The following is a 19,459-nucleotide window of genomic DNA, read 5'->3' on the forward strand; positions in this document are numbered from 1 at the left end:
AGACCAGTGCGGTCCAACCTGTGGGCGACACCCGGCCCGGCCGGTGATTTTTTCCGGGCCGCGATCATTTCCAACTTACACTCCCTCCCTCCCTGGTGAATGTCATCTCAGGTCAGTGGTAGGAGGTGAATGTCATCTCAGGTCAGCGGTAGGAGTTGGTAGGATGCAGCGCGGAGAGTGGAAATAACACCGGCCATTATTGCAGTCTGTCAGGAAGGCAAGTACATCTCTTACCAACTGCCGTTCAGACAGTGAACCACACGGCTGATTGGAAGAGAGAGGGATTGAGAGGAGGGGGAGAAAGAGAGGTGGGGAAATGGAGAGAGAGTGGGGAGTAAGGGGGGGAGAGAGAGGGGGAGAGAGAGAGGGGAGAGAGGGGGGAGTGATAGAGCAGAAAGGGAATGAGAGTGAGAGAGTGGGAAAGTAATAGAATGGGAGTGGAATAGATGTGAGAGACGTAGAGTGTGAGAGGGGTAGATGTGAGAGAGAGTGTGAGGGGGAGGGAGAAAGTGTGAGGGGGAGTGAATGTGAGGGAGAAGGGGAGAGAAAGGGGGAGATTGAGAGAGGGTGATTGAGAGAGAGTTTGAGAGGGGATAGAGAGAGTATGTGTGTGGGAGAGAGTGGGAGTGAGAGAGAGTAATTAAGCGAGGGAGAGAGTGTGAGATAGAGAGAGGGAGTGGAGGAGAGGGGGAGTTCGGTGTGTGAGAGGGAAGAGAGTATGAGATGGTGTGAAAAGTGGAGTGAGAGAGTAATTGAGAGTGCGGTGTGTGAGAGAGTGAGAGAGAGGGGGAGAGGAGAAAGTCCCCCCTCCTCTCAATTCCTCTTTCTCCCAATCAGCCGCGCGGTTCACTATCTGCGAGGTGGTTGGTAAGAGATGCGCTTGCCTTCCTGAGAGAAGGCAGTTATGACCGGTATTATTTCCACTCTGCCCCTGCATCCTCCCAACCGATGGCTGCTGCAGCTGCCCTGGGAGGATGTTCACCAGGGAGGGAGGGAGTGGAAGTTGGAATGTTGGAAATGGTCTCAGGCTGGATATAGCCTGCGGACCTTTCTCAAATAGGGAATCCAGCCAAAAAGTTGGACCCCCCCACCCCCGCCTAGACTGTGAGCCCAAGTCTCAGACATAGGGCTTAAATAACCCACACACCCACTGAGCAAAACTCTTTAAAATAAAATCACTCAGATTATTTATGATAAATGCTAAACCTTGGATTTATTATATATTATATAAATGCAAGCTGTTGTTTTTTGAGACTGGAGCAAATCCACACATAGGTTCACTCTGCATCTGGCCGCAATGCTTGACTTAATAATTTTTCATGCAAAAATGGGGTTCCAGTACAGGAAAGTGTGGCACTTCCCACAATAGCATTCATCACTCTTGACGTGCACAAAATTCACCAAAAAATAGTTCAGATAAATAGCCTAATTTCAAATGGGGTCCTGGCTTCTGGATATCCACCAGCGTCTCCACAGCATGGAAATGTACAGTAAAGCCTGAAAACATGGTTTACTGAAAATCACATTGAGATTTATTTTTGTATTCAAAGTGACTATAATGGTGCACTTCTTTTTTTCCAACACTTCCACAAAGATCCTTCTTAAAAAGTCCTTGAATTTAACTCAGATAGTTCCAGAAAAAAACAAACTGAATTAAAAAAAGACAAATGGAAAGTATTCTCCTGTCTTTCCCATGCCTTTTTAATCAAAACCTTCAGGAGCAACGATTTCAAACACACAGCCCTGGAAGACCATCAAAACATACTACGAGTTAGCGTGCCTTGTTATTAAATGGAGATTGCTCATTCAATTTCATTCTTAATGTAGTTTGCCAGGCTATTTACGGTTAATAATGTTCTTTTTTACATTAACTACATGCCACTGCTTACGGAAGCATCTGTATTTTATACAATTGTCAAAATAAAGTCAACGTGTCAAATAGATATCATTTTATGAAGTGTTTATTGTGGACTGGCTGTAAAAAAGAAATTAATAATGGAGTAAATTACAGTTCAGACAAGTCAATGCAGAGGTTTGTCGTGCAGAGACATCAGATGCCTCATATGGTTTACCGGACTCCGGGTATCCAGAATTCATACCGAGCCAGAAACCACAAATGTTTTAAAAATTTCCATGGGCCCGACATCCTTCTGAAAGAAGTCTCAATGTCGGCTTGAACCCACAATCTTATGACTCTAGATGAAAATGCTACCAACTGAGCCAGACTCTCTCTCACCCACATTATACACACAATTGTTGCCAAACTAGTTTCTCTAGATAGCATCTCCATTCTTTCAATCCTGAGGATTATAAAACTGTAGCACTGCCCGCAAAGAGAAAGTAATGGTACCACTGGAACTTGGATAATCACATCCCTGACAAATTTCTCTCCAATGTTCTGATACTTCATGTCCACTTTCATTCAGTTCATGAGATAGCACTGCCATCTTGAAAACAAGGTCCCTTAATATCAGATTGAAATCTATTTTATTCAGACCCATGTTTAAAGGTGAAGGGTTAGAAAATATTTTTCTGCACAATTTTTTGTTCTTTACAGAAATTTCAAACTATAATCAATAAGAAATCAATTTCCAGCCACTTTAAAGCAAAATTCCTGATGGATTCTACTGAAGTCATCAATCATAGAGTGGTACAGAACAGTAACATATCTTTGCTGTCTGAGTCTGTGTTTTTATCCAAATGATCTTACTAATCTAACCTAATTTGATTTAATTTCCTGCTTGCTCCCATACTCTTGAATATTCTTCTTTATTCAAGCACCAATTCCTTTTTTATATAATTTATGGGCAATTCTTCCAAGAAAACTTTGCAGCAGAGAATCATAATGATAAAGCCCTTGTCCATCCATTTATTACATCTAGGCTCAACTAGGGCAACTCCCCGCTTGTCGGCCTTCCCAATTCTTCCCTCCACAAATTGCAAATCATCCAGAATTCTGCAGCTCATGTCGTCTCCCGGACCAAGCTCCGTGACACTATCCCTTGCCTGGCTCCACCGACTCCCCATCCCTCGCAGTATAGAGTTCAAAATCCTCGTCCTCGCCTTCAAGGCCTTCAGCTTCTCTGCCTCCACCCTCTGGAACTCCATCCCAGTCCCTTCATCTCACTCCCTCCCTTTTCTCCTTGAAGGCATGTCTCAAGTTCCCCCTCTTTGACCGCGCCTTCGGCCACCCTCCTACCCCTACCCTCCCTGCCCTCAACGCTACTGATCCCAAACTCCCTGCTCGGGTTCAAATCCCTGATTGTCCAGCGCCTTGGGATGTCCTTCTGATGTGAAAGGTGCTTTACAAATGTAAGTTGCTGTTGTTAATAATCCTTACATTTGATATAATGCCTTATCACATCTTCGAGACATCTCAAAGCGCTTCACAGAATATACTGTTTTGTGGACGAAACCTAGCAACAATTGCACAGTAGTGTCCCGCACACAGTCATGGATTGAGTGATCAAATTATTATTTTTTTTAAAAGAAATTTGAAGGCTTTATAACCCCCGGAAAAGCGATCCACTGTTACATTTCACCCAAACGCCCACTTTGGTGTTAACTGCTAAGTAATGGATTCTTCCATCATTTGAAATGAACTGTAGCTAGATGTTTGATGATATGAGAGGAGGACATCACAACAATGTATTCTGCAATTAGGTACAACAGGTAGAGTGGATGATCTTATAGGATAATAATAATAATCCTTGCATTTGATATAGCGCTTGTCACGTCGGGAGGACGTCCCAAAGCGCTTCACAGAATATACTGTAAAGTGAATTGACTGTATATTTGTGGGCGAACGCGGCAGCCAATTGCGCACAGCGGTGTCCCACAAACAGTCGTAGATTGAAAATGACCAATTTATTATTGTTTTTGGTTTTGGAGGGATTATTATTAGGCGTGTGGAGTAAGGAAACTTGCCCAAGGTTTCGCCCTCTGCCTGGAATTGAACTCAGGTCTCTCACCTGCAAAGCGAGCACTCTAACCACTGAGCTACAGGACTCCACAAGATCAAATGGACCAAAGGGCCTTTTTAATTTGAACCTCTTTTGTGAGCTCCTTGTCCTCATAGCATTTTCATTCTGTCTTACAGAAATTACAGTTCTTAAGCAGGTGACCATAGTACGCTGTGCAATACCCACAAATATTGCCTATCCAGGTGTAGCAGGGATTCCGACTTTACCTAACTAGAGGCACTGATACTGGCAACTATTAGGGTGTTGTCCAAAATAATTCAACTAACTAGATAGGAACATTAGGCACAGATGTTTTTTTCTTTCTTGAAACAGACGTCTTTGATTTAAAACAAATATTCCAGTGAACTTCAAGTCACCGAGTAGGCTCAGGGCAGAACGATGGCATGATTAACAGTAAGCACATACAACCTATCAAACAGTTTAATTCAATCTAAACACATTTGTAACTTGTGTGGACAATGAGTGATTTCAACAGGATAAACAAGAACACAGAATGTCTTTTAAATAACCAGGAGAAGGAATGAATCATACTCTGTGCCATGATCATGTGGTAATTCACATGAATACATTTCTCCTTGAAGAACATTTATTCATCATGTGAGGTTACAATATTCAATTCGACAACCCCTTCTCAAGTTAGCCATGTGATGTCCATAGACTTGCATCAAAATGTATACATCAATACAAGAAAAAAACAATATTCACATCCGATACTTTTATACGGAACTGACAATCTAATATTATTAGTTTAGCAAGAGGCCTGGTAATTTGTTAATTTCTCAGTATTTACAGTTGCACCCATTATTCCCTGTTCCAGTTTATGAAAAAATAATGTTCAGGACAAACTGAACTCCATCTGCTCAACATTAACATCAGATGACATTCTTCTTCATTAGAGCCAGTCATAATTTAATCATTTTCTAAATGGGCTTGCAGCAGATGCAAGTACCAAAATGGTTGATAAACAGAATTCAATAGGTATATCCCCCAGGAACCCAACGGAATCCATTAATATCCTGGTGTCAGTGGGAAAGCTGGTTGGGGAATTTGGGGGCAGTCCAAAATAGATTAGACCATTTTCAATAGCACTATATCTTTAGTGTCAATAGCAGAGCTTCAAGGTAAGCAAATGACCACAGTTAACTTCCTGTTTACTCAGCAGATAGCAGCTTTATGTATTCCATCAATCTGAAATATCCCTTATAAACAGCTGACAATGTTATTCCAAGTAGATCTGTGGGATACTGCTGTGCGCAATTGGCTGCCACGTTTCGCCTACACATATACAGTTAATTCACTTTACAGTATATTCTGTGAAGCGCTTTGAGACGTCTAGAAGATGTGAAAAGTGCTACATCAAATGCAAGGATTATTATTATTATTAGATCCACTTTTTAAAAGTTATTTTACCTCCCTGCATTTTCGGAAAACATACTTTTGTGCACAACACACTCATATATTACAAATGGCTGTGGAGAACATCCAGAGTCGATGCACCATATTCATTCTTGGGATGGAGAGGTTTAGCTATAGAGGGACACTGGGCAGATTTGGGTTATATTCTTTGGATCTGAGGAGGATAAGGGATTATCTGATTGAGTTGTTTAAAAATACAAACCGAATTGACAAACTAGAAAGTGTATAACTCTTCCCTATGGTAGAGGAATCCAAAACAAGGGACATAATCTGAAAATTAGAGATACATGAATTAGAAGCAAGATTGGAAAACATTTCTTCACACAGGGATGTAAAAATGTGAGAAGACGTTCCATGGTGCTGAAATGAAATGCATTGTCCCATAAGTCCATAAAGGCAGAATGAATTGGGATGTTTAACAGGGAGATGGATGGTTACTTGGGAAGTAAGAAAAGCAGGAAAAAAATCTGGCATGATATAATAAAGTGGCAGAATAGAGTATGCGCTGACAGCCTCTTAAATTTTTGATGCACAGTTTATGAATATTTATAAATATTGCATGCCTGTTGTTATTGGGCCATTATTTTCTTTTGACTGGACTCTTTACCCATGACAACAACAACTTGCATTTATATAGCACCCTTTACACAGGGTAACGTCTTGGAACGCTTAACAACGACGCAGCTGGATTATGATGAAATGGCAGGACATTGGGATTAAAAGATAAAGTGGTAATAAAATGGTGGAACAAGATTGATGAGCTAAATGACCTCCTCTATTGCTGTTTTCCTATGTTCTAAACTTATCTCCCTGGGACAGTATTCCCACTTTTTGGAAAACAGGCTTTCAGAGCGGGAGTGCGGTAAACAAATTAATTCCTATCAAGATCACGGTTTCTAGCCTTTTAACATTAATCTTAATGAATAATAAAATAATCCTTGCATTTGATATAGCGCTTTTCACATCTTCGAGACGTCTCAAAACGCTTCACAGAACATACTGTAAAGTTAATTGACTGTATGTATGTTTGTTGGTGAAACGCGGCAGCCAATTGCACACACCGGTGTACCACAAACAGTCATGAATTGAAGTGACCAATTTTTTTTGAGAGATTATTATTGGTCGTGTGGAGTAAGGAAACTTGCCCAAGGTTTCGCCCTGTCGGGAATTCAACCTAGGTTGATCTTACACTTCAGATAGCATCAGGCTCAGCAAACGATGAGGATAGCTGATCAAAAACAGCCCTCATGCAGTTTATAGTAATTATATTATTCCTGTGGCATTACTTCAAGACTAACCTCAATTTGAGAATTCCAAATAACAGTAATGCGCCAACCTTAAATTACAATAATTTGATATGTCATCTGAAACTTTAATCAGATTACTTATAATCTTCCTTAGCAATTGATTTGCAAATGTTGGTGTTATACAATGCAGACGTAAAAGGATGAATATATCCATCGCTCTGCAAAATTAAAGAAATTAAGGCACAAAACAGACTTGAGAAACTACAGACAATTAGAGAACAGGAGGAGGCTCTTCAGCACTCGTGCCTGTGCTGGCTTTCTGACAGAAGTATCCCTTTAGCCCCTTTCTCGTGTACAGGATGAATTTAGCACACGGAAATTCATTGGAAAGGATTCAACACTGGATATTAGGTTACTAATGTTTTACAATGTGGAACATGCATACAAACATCAAACGCAAGCTACACTCAGACCATCATTGGTTTGCATATGCAGACCCAGGACCTGTTTTTGACTCTTGAATCTGTGGTTTGAATCATTTGTGAAATTGAATGCTAAATTGAATTATAATACTTCATTACACAATGCTATTGGGAAGGAAGCAAGATGTTAAAGTGCTGGTCACAGGAAACACTTAACATTGTTGTTTATAAAAGAAATCATTTATTTTGTGTTTGTGGAAAAGAATGATAAACATCTACCAACATCTACAGATTGGTGAAATGCTCCACAGTTTCAGTCTCTAGATGGAAGAGACATTGGTATTGCTCAGTTATTCATGTTCATAATGAGGGAAAAAAAATTGTACACCTATGCAACCAACCCAACTCAGTTTATTTCACATTTTAAAGCAATTTTTTTGCACACCATTCAGCAATGAACTTTCAGGTATAAAGTAGGGAACCCCATCAACAGCAGTCTAAGCTATACTTAGTTTTGTACATGTAAACTAACTGTGCTAGTATATAGAGGAGGAAAGGTGTAAAGCAGAAAGTTGTATAGGTAAGAGAGTGGTTTCATTTCATACACAATATCCAACACCCAATGAGAAATAATAATTGTACTTACAGGCCTGCGGAGGAAGAAAAAAGACAATGCCCCAATCAAGGGCATATCACCAAGCAGGGGTTCCAGAATCACTCGAATTATGCCATTAAGCTGTAAATAAAATACGTCAAATAGTTTTACAAAAGTATCCTTTTGACACAACACAAATTCCCACTTAAGCTTTATTCACCAAAGAATCAAGAGGGCAGCACTTGAACATCTTGGATAAGGTACTGATCCTGTAATGAATGGCGACTGTGAGGTCTACGTGGTTGATGCTTCTTGTGCTACCACATCATGCCAAGTCACTCAGCTGCATGAAGGGTATTTGCTGACCGTGCAGCCTAAGGAGTGGGTCTGGACAATGACTGGCAGTGAATTCAATGGCATATACTATAGTCAAATAAGGCTGAATTGGATATAAGTCCATAAACCTCTTCAAAGGTGAGCCCCATTCAATTGTTTATAGTCCTTATGTGCAAGTTACATTCAGCTTCTGTTCAAATCTACATAACAGCGTTCTGACTGGAAACAAAGGAAGAACCAAAAATGACAAAGGCCCAAGTAGCCCAAGGTTTCCTTTTCTTAGTTTCCAATTTTTATGCTTCTCTACTCTACAAGCCTCGAGTGTTTTGATGCATCTCGAGGTGCTTTGGGTGCTACAGCATCATCTGATTTTGAATGAATTCACAATCATGAAGTATTGAACAAACAAATTTCACCCAACCCATCAAAACTGCTCCTTCCATAATCCACCCTATTGTGGCCTCTGCCCCCAACCTTCTTAACAAATCTCCTGCACAAACATACAACCATATCCCGATCTTTAAAGGTACTCAAGAAAACTACAACATTTGTCCATTGCTACTTCTCCACTGGCTATCTGCCTTTCTCTTCCCCTTATATACTCAAGTCAGATCCTACCTTGGTTTCAAGTTAAGAAAACATCAAATAAATCATTTTCAATTGCTCCCCCCTCAAAAAACTCCCCACTGTCAGATATAATGTAATCTGCATTTTACGTGAAGCCACAGTACCTGTATACTTTTCACACCAGCTCTGCAAAAGTACCTCTTGATCTCAAGATCTATCTCAGAGTTTCCAACATAGCTAAGGGGAGAGAAGAAAAATGCATAAATAGTGCAGGACTTGATTAACAACAAACTACATTTGTTGCGCCTTTCACCTCAGGAGGATGTCCAGAGGCAGTAGTTATACCCTGTACAAGGTGACAGGTAATTTGGCCTTAAATCATCAATCTTGCTGAGAACCTACATAATAATGGGTGTTGAAAATGAAAATATCATACTGCTTATCAGTCTTCATCCGGTAGTTTCTAATAGCACCATTTCTGTTATGCGAGACAAAAGGGAAGCAGCACTGAACTTAAACGCTGGCAAATATCAATCTCACCAGTCTAGGAGTAATGGAACACAGAGAACTGGAGTTTGAACAGACACATTGCGAAGGGATTTGGGGAAATCGATAGCCTGCCGACGGGTGTGGGGTTTGGAAAAAATACACTGCAGCAGATTGGAGAAAGCATTCTGTATCCACATAGTCACTCAGCAGAACACTCATATATTTACATATACACACACACATATCTTAGTGTGAAATTCTACCTCAAGTATTAATTTTAAATAGGCATTAAATCCTATGCTTCCTTTTAATTAATGTATTTTACTTGCCTGAATGACAACAATATAAAATTTCCTCTCTCTCAGTACCGCAGAGGGAATAAAAAAAATCTTATTATAATAATTCTTGTATTTGATACAGCGTCTTATCACGTCTTCCAGACATCTCAAAGTGCTTCACAGAATATACTGTTAAGTGAATTGACTGTATATTTTGTGAGTGAAACACGGCAAACAATTGTGCACAACAGTGTGAAATTAATTACCATATTGTGAATTTCCATTCCATTCATGGAATACCTTCTATGGGTGTATAGTCTCCCTTCCCCCCACACACACAATTTGTTCAAATGTTTTTCCGCAAAGGGTCGCTGCCATCGAGCCAGTTGACAGTGCTTCTGATCCTGCCACCCTGCAGATCCCAGCCTTTCAGTGCTGGATTGGGGACTGAATACAGTTTTACCTCAACTAATTATCGCACCATACAATGCATTTTTCACCCCATGTGTTTTGAAAATCAAGGAATTCAGAATTCAAAGGGCTGGAAAAGCATTTAAGAGGTTCAGGGAGTCGCATCCATAGCCTTGTAACAATTACAGCTGTTGTTTACTCTTATTTTAAAAAAACAAAAAAAATAATATTGCAGCAGCTATATATAGAGCACTTTTTATACAAGCTTTATGCTACCAATTAGAAAATTAAAAGGAAATGTGGATAGTTTGAAGTCCCGACAACCATTCAAATGTAGCACAAGCTTAGCTGGATTGGACTGGTCCATTACCTCACAAAGTAATAAATATTTATGTTGTATCAAGAGTGCGGAGGAGGTTCAATCCCCACATATTACTTAACAAGATCGTGAGCTCTTCAGTAACAATTGTTGAGGCCTTGTTCTGTCGAGCATTAGGTGCAATTTCCTGATATACTTGAAAACTACTCAACCACTCAGTATAAAACTTCATTTAAATAATTCCATGCAAAAGGCCAATTGGGTGCAATTTAAATCTCAAAAAGGCTGTTTGCTTATGAACAGCTCTGCCTCAAACCTGCACCAGGAAGCGGTTACACCAGAGCTTCTGTAACTCCAGGTTTAAATTCCATTATGCATGCATGTATGGATAGTACATGCTTATCTGAGCTCCCTGTGAGGGTGGGGGGGGGAGGACTCGCAAAAAGCACACAAGTGGGATAATCCGTTTGCACAGAATTACTATACTTAAAAATTCACTTTGCAAAAGCAAACTACTAGTATTGAAAAAAAGGCTTATTGGGAAAACACAGTGTAACTAGTACCTCGGAATATAAAGTGTGTCTCCTACAGGGAACCCGGTGTACATTATACCAACTCATGAAAACCCGCTCTAAGGTGATGTCAGCTAGATTCTCATGGTCAGATGTGATATAAGTTTGGAATGCACTGCCTGAAAAGGTGGTCAAAACAGATTCAAATAACTTTCAAAATGAATGGGATGTATACTTGAAAAAAAATTGAAAGGCTATGGAGAAAGAGCGGAGCAGTGGGACTGTTTGCATTGATCTTTCAAAGAGTCCGCACAGGCCCGATGGGCCGAATGGCTTCCTTCTATGCTGTTGGATTCTATGATTCTACATGCATGCGGATCCTTGGATGAGAAACACTTTATATCCTGTGGACGATGTGTGGTGGAATTAAAAAATACACCATTCTGCTTTCTAATGTCTTCCTCTCCAAATATTTATTTCACTGATTAAATAAAATCCTCAAGTCTGCTGGTCATCTTGTGCTGAGCAGTCTGTAAACAACCAAGCCGAGCACTTGTGTGTTTTTTCGAAACGGTTGTTAATATGATGTGGGGTGGGGAGGGGCATGGGGAAGTGATCCCATTCCTTGCTAACCACTAACATCCCTTCACCTTGCTGAAAAGTGTGCATGGAGATGTCAGGTGTGGGTAGGATTAATGGAAAAGTTAGTCATGAGTTACCTGATTTGAAGATCTAAGATAATCTGTCGATTGTCCACATTTTCGGTATATGTTTTTACCCCATTGATCCGCAAAGGCTGAAAAGAGACAAAACAGAAGCAATGAGCAACATTCATGCATTTCGAAATACCTCCCGAAAATATTACAATTTATGTAAAACCCACAAAAAAAAGCACACAAATTAGGGCTAACTGAAACACATAATTGAAGGCGAACTCCCTTAAAGATCAGGGATGATTGGTTGTCTTAGAACTCTTCCTAATTTCTAAGGAATGACCCCAGTGCTCTATCCTTGGCCCCTTACTCTTCCTCATCCACGTGCTCCCTCTTGGTGATGTCATCCGCAGATACGGGGTAAATTCCACAAGTATGTGGATGACTACTTCTCCTCCATCTGCGATTCCAGGCCTTCCAATGTTCTGTCGGCTTGCCTGGCAGACATCATAGAATAGAATCATAGAATAGTAGTATTATATGGCAGAGAAGGAGGCCATTCATCCCACTGTGCTCGTGCCAGCTTTTTCAAAGAGCTATCCAAATTAATCCCACTCCCCTGATCTCTCCCCATAACCTTACAAATTTGTCCTCCCCAAATAGTTCTCCACTTCTCTCTTGAAAGTTGTTATCGAATTTGCTTCCACCACTCTATCAGGCAATGCATTCCATATCTGAACAACTCGCTGTGTGAAAACATTTCTCCAAGACCAAAACACTGGGAAAAAGGCAATTCTCTTTTTAATGTCCACCTCATATTATGCAGAAGGAACATCTCATCTGAAGTATTGCAGATCCAGCAATGCAGACTCACTCTGCACCTTACTGGAGTATCAACCAGGTCTATGATCTCAAAGACTTAATGAGAAAGTTACAACCTTCTGACCAAGAGGTGAGAAATCTACCAGCTGAATGAGGCTGACTAAATTATTAACTTAGAATGCAAGAAAATGCTCGGACTTTGCAGATAACGCAATAGGAGGTATAACAAATGTAGCAAACCAACTATATAGTGGAGTCCTGTGGCTCAGTGGTTAGTGGAGTCCTGTAGCTCAGTGGTTAGAGCACTCGCTTTGCAAGCAAGAGACCTGAGTTCAATTCCAGGCAGAGGGCGAAACCTTGGGCAAGTTTCCTTACTCCACACAGAGCCTAACAATAATCCCTACAAAACCAAAAACAATAATAAATTGGTCTTTTTCAATCTATGACTGTTTGTGGACATTGCTGTGCGCAATTGGCTGCCGCGTTCGCCCACAAATATACAGTCAATTCACTTTACAGTGTGTTCTGCAAAGCGCTTTGGGACGTCCTCCCGACGTGAAAAGCGCTATATCAAATGCAAGGATTATTATTATTATTATTACTTTAATAATATTCTGGAGTATTTGGATCTTTTAGATAACTGGGATACTTGGTGAGAAATACAGTTTCTATAAAGATAAGCATACAATAATTATTATTCGAGCAAATAACCAAAAGAGAGAGATGGAAAATAATGAAGTGTGAAGGAACATTCTTTTCTATTATCTTTGGGACCCAAGTTGGAATCCAAGTCAAAATGCCTTTTTCCACTCTATGGCTGAAAGTGTTACTGCAAACAGTTTTGGTGATCACAATATGAGGGCCTGGGCCCTAAATGCAGTATAGAGGAAAGCAACGAGGATGATCCTCAGTGTTAAGAGGAATGAGCGACGAGCAATGATTAGACAAACTACGGCTCTTCAGTCTTGAGAGAAGATGATGCAGAGGGAACCTCACTTAGGTGTATAGAGCACGTGTCTCGCAAGCGGAAGGACCCAGGTTCGATTCCTGGGCAAGACAAAATCTTAGCCACATGCCTCTGTTTACCTAGCAGTGAGTAGGAACTTGGTTGTCAGTCGATTGACAGATCGCTTTCCGGGAGTAATAATCCCTCCAAAAAAAATCATAATAATTTGATCACTCAATCTACGACTTTGTGGGACACTGCTGTGCGCAATTGTCTGCCGTGTTTTGCCCATAAAACATAGTCAATTCAATTTATAATATTTTCTGTGAAGCGCTTTGAGATGTATTAATCGACATGAATTAAAGCACTATATCAAATGCAAGGATTAGTATTATATAATATTTATAACATTTTAAATGAGATTGGAAAAGTAAACTAAATCAATACTTTGAAGATGCAGCAAGACAGTAGAAAAAGAGGACATAGGTTTAGAGCTACAAAAGGCAATTTCAGGAAAAATACCAGGACGTTTTTTCTTTACTCAGAGAGTATTCAACGATTCAACAGATTTCCAGAAAAGGTGGTTGAGGAAAGGACTTGACTTATTTAAAAAATCAGCTTGATGCTGCGATGGAAAGGGGGAGGGGGGAGATGTAGGTGTGTGTTCTGGAGAGATGAGATCCGATGGGCCAAAGGGCCTTCTTCATCCACACTAATTTGTGACCTTGTGTCATGTAAAACGACATTGGAAGGAATCTCAAGCCAGTTCCCGGTGGGTGTACTGTGCACAAAGTGGCTTTGTCATAAAATTGTCAATTTTGCTGAGAACCATCGTAATAGCTGGCATCACTGAGAGGTTACCAAGGCAACAAATGGCATTGATCAAAGCTTCTCCAGCTCAACACATAAACTTCTAAAATGTCAACTAGCAAGCTGTGCGAGGCCTAAGCAATACTGAGAATTACAAGTAGGTTTGACGGTCTCGCTGACATGCTACAAATCCCGACTTCATTTATTAGTCTTCATCTGTCTGATGTACATTCAACATACGTAAACAGTCAAAGCGAGGCCAAGGTGCGACATTAAATCATTTCATTTGAGGCAATCAAAAGGCAAAACAACTGCATATAATCCTTTTGTATTCAAAGCAATCGTTGATTTCTTCTAAATGGGTGGTCTGCCATCCATTTAATCTTGCAATTTATAAGTGCTTTCATTTGAAACTCAGCATGCCAGATAAAAATAAAATAAAATGAAGATATTAAATCAAGACTTTATATAGTAACAATCTACCTCCAACTCTGTCCCTCTTCTAATGGAAATCAGCATCTTATTTCCTTTTATTGATAATAAAGTGCTGATCCACTTTAGGCTTTAGTATATTATGATAGTTTCATTTGATATAGTGTTTTACCACATCAGAATATCTTACTGCTTCAAGGCATTTGCTATGTAAGCAAGCATGGCAATAAATCTGTGCCAGCAAATATGCTCCAAACAGCAATAAAATGAAGGCTGGATTTGAATGTAAGTGGAATATTGGCCAGGAAACAGGGAAAATTCCCACTCAATCTTCACTTAATCTTCATAATAATGATCTCTACCATCCAAAAAATGGAACACATTGGACTTCGGTTTAACATTTCATTTCGAAAGTCAGCACAAGCAATACATTTTCCCAGTGACTCAGGTGTGGGACGAGAATAAGAGCACACGTCCTGGTGTGGAGCCTGAATCACAAAATTCTGATTAAGGAACGACAGTGATACCAACTGAGCCAAAGCAGTAATAAATTGGACAGGAGAATAACTCAATTGGATCTATATGGTTAGAACAGCCAACACAAAAAGGTATGATTTTCTCAGATTTTACATATAATTACATAGAATGTTACAGCACAAAAATAGATAATTCAGCCCAATAGTCCTTGCCAGTGTTTATACTCCGTAGCTTCTACTGCTCCTAATCTCTTATCCCATATCCCTTTATTCCCTTCCCTCCCAAGTTTTTTCTTAAATATGTTGATCTTCTCTGCTTCAATCAGTTTCTGACAGAGAATCCCAATTTTCACCATCCTCTGTGTATGGATGTTCCTCTTAAACTCCTTAGATCTGCTACTGGCTATCATAAATTTATCACAGAAGAAATAGAAGAAATCATCCTTTCAATGGGGCAACAGGTTTCATTCCACAGGCTATGGGGGTCAAATAGTACCGCAGTGCATAAAGTAGACAAGCTGCGGGAAGCTTGCTAGCCAGTTCTCTCAATGGCAAGCTATGTGATTTTTAGCTGGTTGAGTGACATGCACACTCTGGTGTCCCCAAGACTTATTCTTTACCAACCTGCCCTAATACTCCCTGGAATAAGATAAGCAGTGTGTCCCTCCAATGTATACATATATGGTACTTTGTCTGGGTTGGATATTCTTAAGCATGGTGATGGATTTCCACATGTATCAGACATCCAGCGGATAAAAAAAGATTCCATTTGCCCACAAAATATACAGTCAATTCACTTTACAGGATATTCTGTGAGGCACATTGAAACGTCTCAATGTGATAAGGCGTTTTATCAAACGCAAGGGTTATTATTACTATTACAAGATAAAATAGTAGCATTTACCTTGTCTCCCAGGTTAATCTTTGTGAAGCTGAAGGTGCTGAGGTGACTGTTTGCTCCCCTGACAGCGGGCTCGATGGTCTCTTTCAGCAGCTTCTCCACAAACTGGCAGATGTAGGGCCACATGTGTTTCACCGTCTAAAAGATAAAATAAAACAAATTTGTACCATAGAATTGGGATACAGAGCAAGAAAGCCATTTATAATTTCACTGTCACTGCATTTTACGGAAAATCCTGAAATGTGCTTTGAGCTATTTTTTTGGCGTGATAAGGCACCATATCAAATACAAGGATTATTATCGTATTGCAAGGTTGAAGAGAAAGCCATGTAGCCACCTTTCACAATTAGGCCAAAAAATTAATGCAACAGCTAAAATATAAATCTTAGGAAGCAAATCATAATATTTTAAAATTGAGTGAAGAGAAAAAAAAATCTGAGTAAAGTAATGAGCATAAACCAATCGACCTGATATTCACCTAAAGAAGTCATCCCTTGTTGGAACTGACCACCCAGCTAACATTACCATGTGGGATAGCTGAAAGGAACCACAAATAATATTTATTCTAGGATCTCTGAGAGCCTATCCAATGTTTACCTGAACCATACAGACTGGAAAGTGTGAAGTTTGATTCCAATTCTGTGCTTAGTTAGCTGATTTCAGTCAGGGCAACATTTGATATAGTGCCTTATCATGTTGCTGAAACGTCTCAAAGTGCTTTACAGAATATACTATAAAGTAAATTGACTGTGTATTTTGTGGGCAAAACATTGAATTATTGTTATTATTAAATTATGATGACAATATACATTGAATTTCGCTTATAACGTCGAGAAATCTCAAAATGCTACACTGCAAAATGTAATCATTGTATTTTGTAGGCAAATGCAGCAACCAATTTGTACACAGCGATGTCCCACAGAATGTTATAGACAGTTTTCCCCGAAAGATTGTTGGGCAAGACCCTGGGAGAGACTTTAAAGGGGGCTTTATGCTTAGTTTAGACAATGGGTCAGATCGTTACAGCACTCCTGCCAACACTGGCCGATGCTGTGATGGCATCATTTATGTGAAGGGATGACAATTTACGTGTGCAAGGGCGGAAACTTTAGACACAGAATTTCCCTATTGGCCTCTAAATCAAAATAACAGAAATGGATGCAATACAATACAGATTCATTTATATAGCACCTTTCACATCGGTAGGACGTCTCAAAGTGCATTCACAGTGCTAGATGGGTACTCAAGCTGTGGTGGAAACTGAGGGGGTGGAGATGACCAAAAGAAGTACGTTTTGAGATGTGTCTTCAGAGAGGGAATAAAAGCGAGGGAGGGACACAGGGAAAAAATAGGCTGAGAAAATAGGCTTGTAATATTCAACCACAGTTACTGGCCGTTCGTTTTCAGAACTGTGAACAACAGGCTTAAAAATGTAGACCAAAATAAAGAATTTTCCACAATTCTGCACCACCTTAAATTTTAAAACAATGATCTTATATGGCTAAGACCATGAGAAATTCTTGGCCTCTGATGGCATGACAAGATACTTTTGTCAGGTAATTGCAGCCAGCACAGGTATTTGTCGATGCTGAAAGTAATCATAATCAAAATAATTTATGTTTGATGCCAAAAGGATAAAGAAGTCAGGTTGTAGTACATTACATGATAATAATAAAATAATAAATAATATAACAACAATATAATAGCAATACATTATATAATAACAATATATTACATGATATTGATGATTGATGGATCACATCACTCTCTGTCTCTCCCTATTGACTTCATAGCCTATAGGGAAATAATTTTTCATATTAATCACAGTAAAGTAAGAAGCATATTACCTTGTTTATCCATTCTACTCTCTCCACATCCGGGAAGTGAACCTGCAATAACAAGAGATTATGTGTAAGTACAAAGTCCAAGAACCAGCCACAAGTGAGCTGAAACGGTAAAGTTTGTAGGGAACAAACTAGGGCTATTACTGAAGTTATTATTTTGTCATCATTCAAAGAGGATTTTAGCTTAAACACAATCTGGGGAGGTTGATTTTTAGCTCTAGTGGCACGCTTGTCAAACATCTCTCTTTGAAACAGGAGGTAACATACAAATTGAAGTTTGCTATTTGACAGGTAGCACCTTATGTACAGCGCTGAAGTGATCCAGTGCAAATTCACTCACTACTTTTATGCACATCAGCCATTCTCCCAATAATGAACTTTTTCTGTCTAAACATTGATAATCTCTTACATTTTAAACTTTACTTCACCTTGCACTACGCACAAAATCTCTGGCTAGAACGAGCTAAAACGGTGATTTTCTTTGAACAACAACTTGGATTTATTTATGCAGCACCCTTCACCAGGGTAGCGTCCCAGAGCACTTCACAGTGGCGGAGTCTGACAACGAGCCAGGGAGAGGGGAAGGTGACCGTAAGCACGATCGAAATGCAAGGTCGTTAGGTGGGATTTGAAGGTGTGGAGGGAGGGGGCAAGGCGGAGGGATTGAGGGAGAAATTTCCGGAGTTTCGGGACACAGTGGCTGAAAGCATGGTCACCGATGGTGGAATGGAGGGCCCGAGGGACAAACAGGAAGCCGGAGCCAGCTGAGCAGAGGCAGCGGGTGGGGGAGTGGGGTGGTAAACAGGTTGCATAGGTAGGGAGGTGTGAGGGCATGAAGTGATTTGAAAATGAGTGAGAGGATCTTGAAATCGATCTGTTCAATCATTGGCAGCCAGTGGAGCCTGGCTAGCACTGGTGTGATGGGGTTACGGAGTTTCGTGCAGGTGGTGCATCTGGGCGGCCGAGTTTTGAATGAAATGGATTTTGTATATGGTGGAGCTGGGGAGTCCAGTGAGGAGGGCATTGGAATAGTCCAGGCTGGGAAGTGGGGGCAGTGAGTCATCCCATTCAGCTCCTGTTAACCCAGCAAGCCAAAGCCCTAACGGGTTGGGTAGTCCTAGCTGGACAAGCAGTGCCAGACAATAATATCAATGGAAAGCTATGTGTTTTTAGCTGGTTAGACTCCATCAGTACCCGAACGCACTCTGGGGTCCTCAAGCCTTGGCTCTCGCCAAATGCGCCTTATACTTTCCGAAATTAGGTAAGCAGGATGCGTCTCTCCAGGGAGAGTGTATGCATTCCACTCCAAAATCTATCTCCGGGATTTCCATGTGTAGGTGGGATGCATGGAAATCTCAGCTTGGTTTGGATACTACTTAGAACAGTGATGGGTTTCTGAAGAAATGAAATATGTGTTTGTTTTAAAAAGTACAACTTTTTTTTTAGAAAAGGCTGCCTATACTGGAGCAGAATTTTACTGAAAAGCGGCACTGTTTTGTGTGAGAGGTTGTGGGTAAAGATTTTTTACCATCAACTACATTTAGGCTGATTACTCTTTGAAGCACAAAAGACCATTGGATTTCTCATGAATGTTGCCAGCTCCACTCCTGAAATTCTTGAGTAGAAGAGGATAGTCTGCCTGATTCAGAGCCAAACCCTTGTTTTGAGGCAAGAAACAACATTTATTGATAATGAATTTAATGAGCTTGGGATTCATAGCAAGCACGAGCCCTAACTCACTTGACACAACTTTATCAAACATTCGCAGCACGAAGCACATCCTCGGCAACTCAGGGGGCTTAAACAGACAACTTGCCTAAAGTACTTTGGTTGCAGGAAAACAGCATGAAGCCATTGGGACAGGAGAAACCAAGAGAGAAACTGATGAATCAGAAAGATACCACTAGGGTTCAGCTGTCTAATAGCATATTGTAAATTCATGGCCTGCTCTCACAGAATGATTGAAAGCAGCTACAGGTGGCACTCTTGACTCATACTTG

General features: G+C 40.3%; 1 protein-coding gene across 4 annotated transcripts in view; it reads right to left on the bottom strand.

Moving 5' to 3' along the window:
• esyt2b (extended synaptotagmin-like protein 2b) overlaps nucleotides 1–19,459 on the bottom strand; it is a 119,117-nt gene that overhangs the window by 57,124 nt on the left and 42,534 nt on the right. For all 4 annotated transcript variants that reach the window (XM_042332491.1, XM_007901180.2, XM_007901178.2 and 1 more), the window contains exons 2-6: nucleotides 17,463–17,504; nucleotides 15,619–15,753; nucleotides 11,295–11,371; nucleotides 8,731–8,803; nucleotides 7,715–7,804 (exon numbers count right to left, since the gene is read on the bottom strand). In XM_042332491.1, the coding sequence (XP_042188425.1) occupies nucleotides 7,715–7,804; nucleotides 8,731–8,803; nucleotides 11,295–11,371; nucleotides 15,619–15,753; nucleotides 17,463–17,504 (417 nt within the window). The remainder of the gene's footprint in view (nucleotides 1–7,714; nucleotides 7,805–8,730; nucleotides 8,804–11,294; nucleotides 11,372–15,618; nucleotides 15,754–17,462; nucleotides 17,505–19,459) is intronic.

The sequence above is a fragment of the Callorhinchus milii genome, unplaced genomic scaffold (genome assembly GCF_018977255.1).
Source record: "Callorhinchus milii isolate IMCB2004 unplaced genomic scaffold, IMCB_Cmil_1.0 Scaffold2, whole genome shotgun sequence".
Lineage (NCBI taxonomy): Eukaryota > Metazoa > Chordata > Chondrichthyes > Chimaeriformes > Callorhinchidae > Callorhinchus > Callorhinchus milii.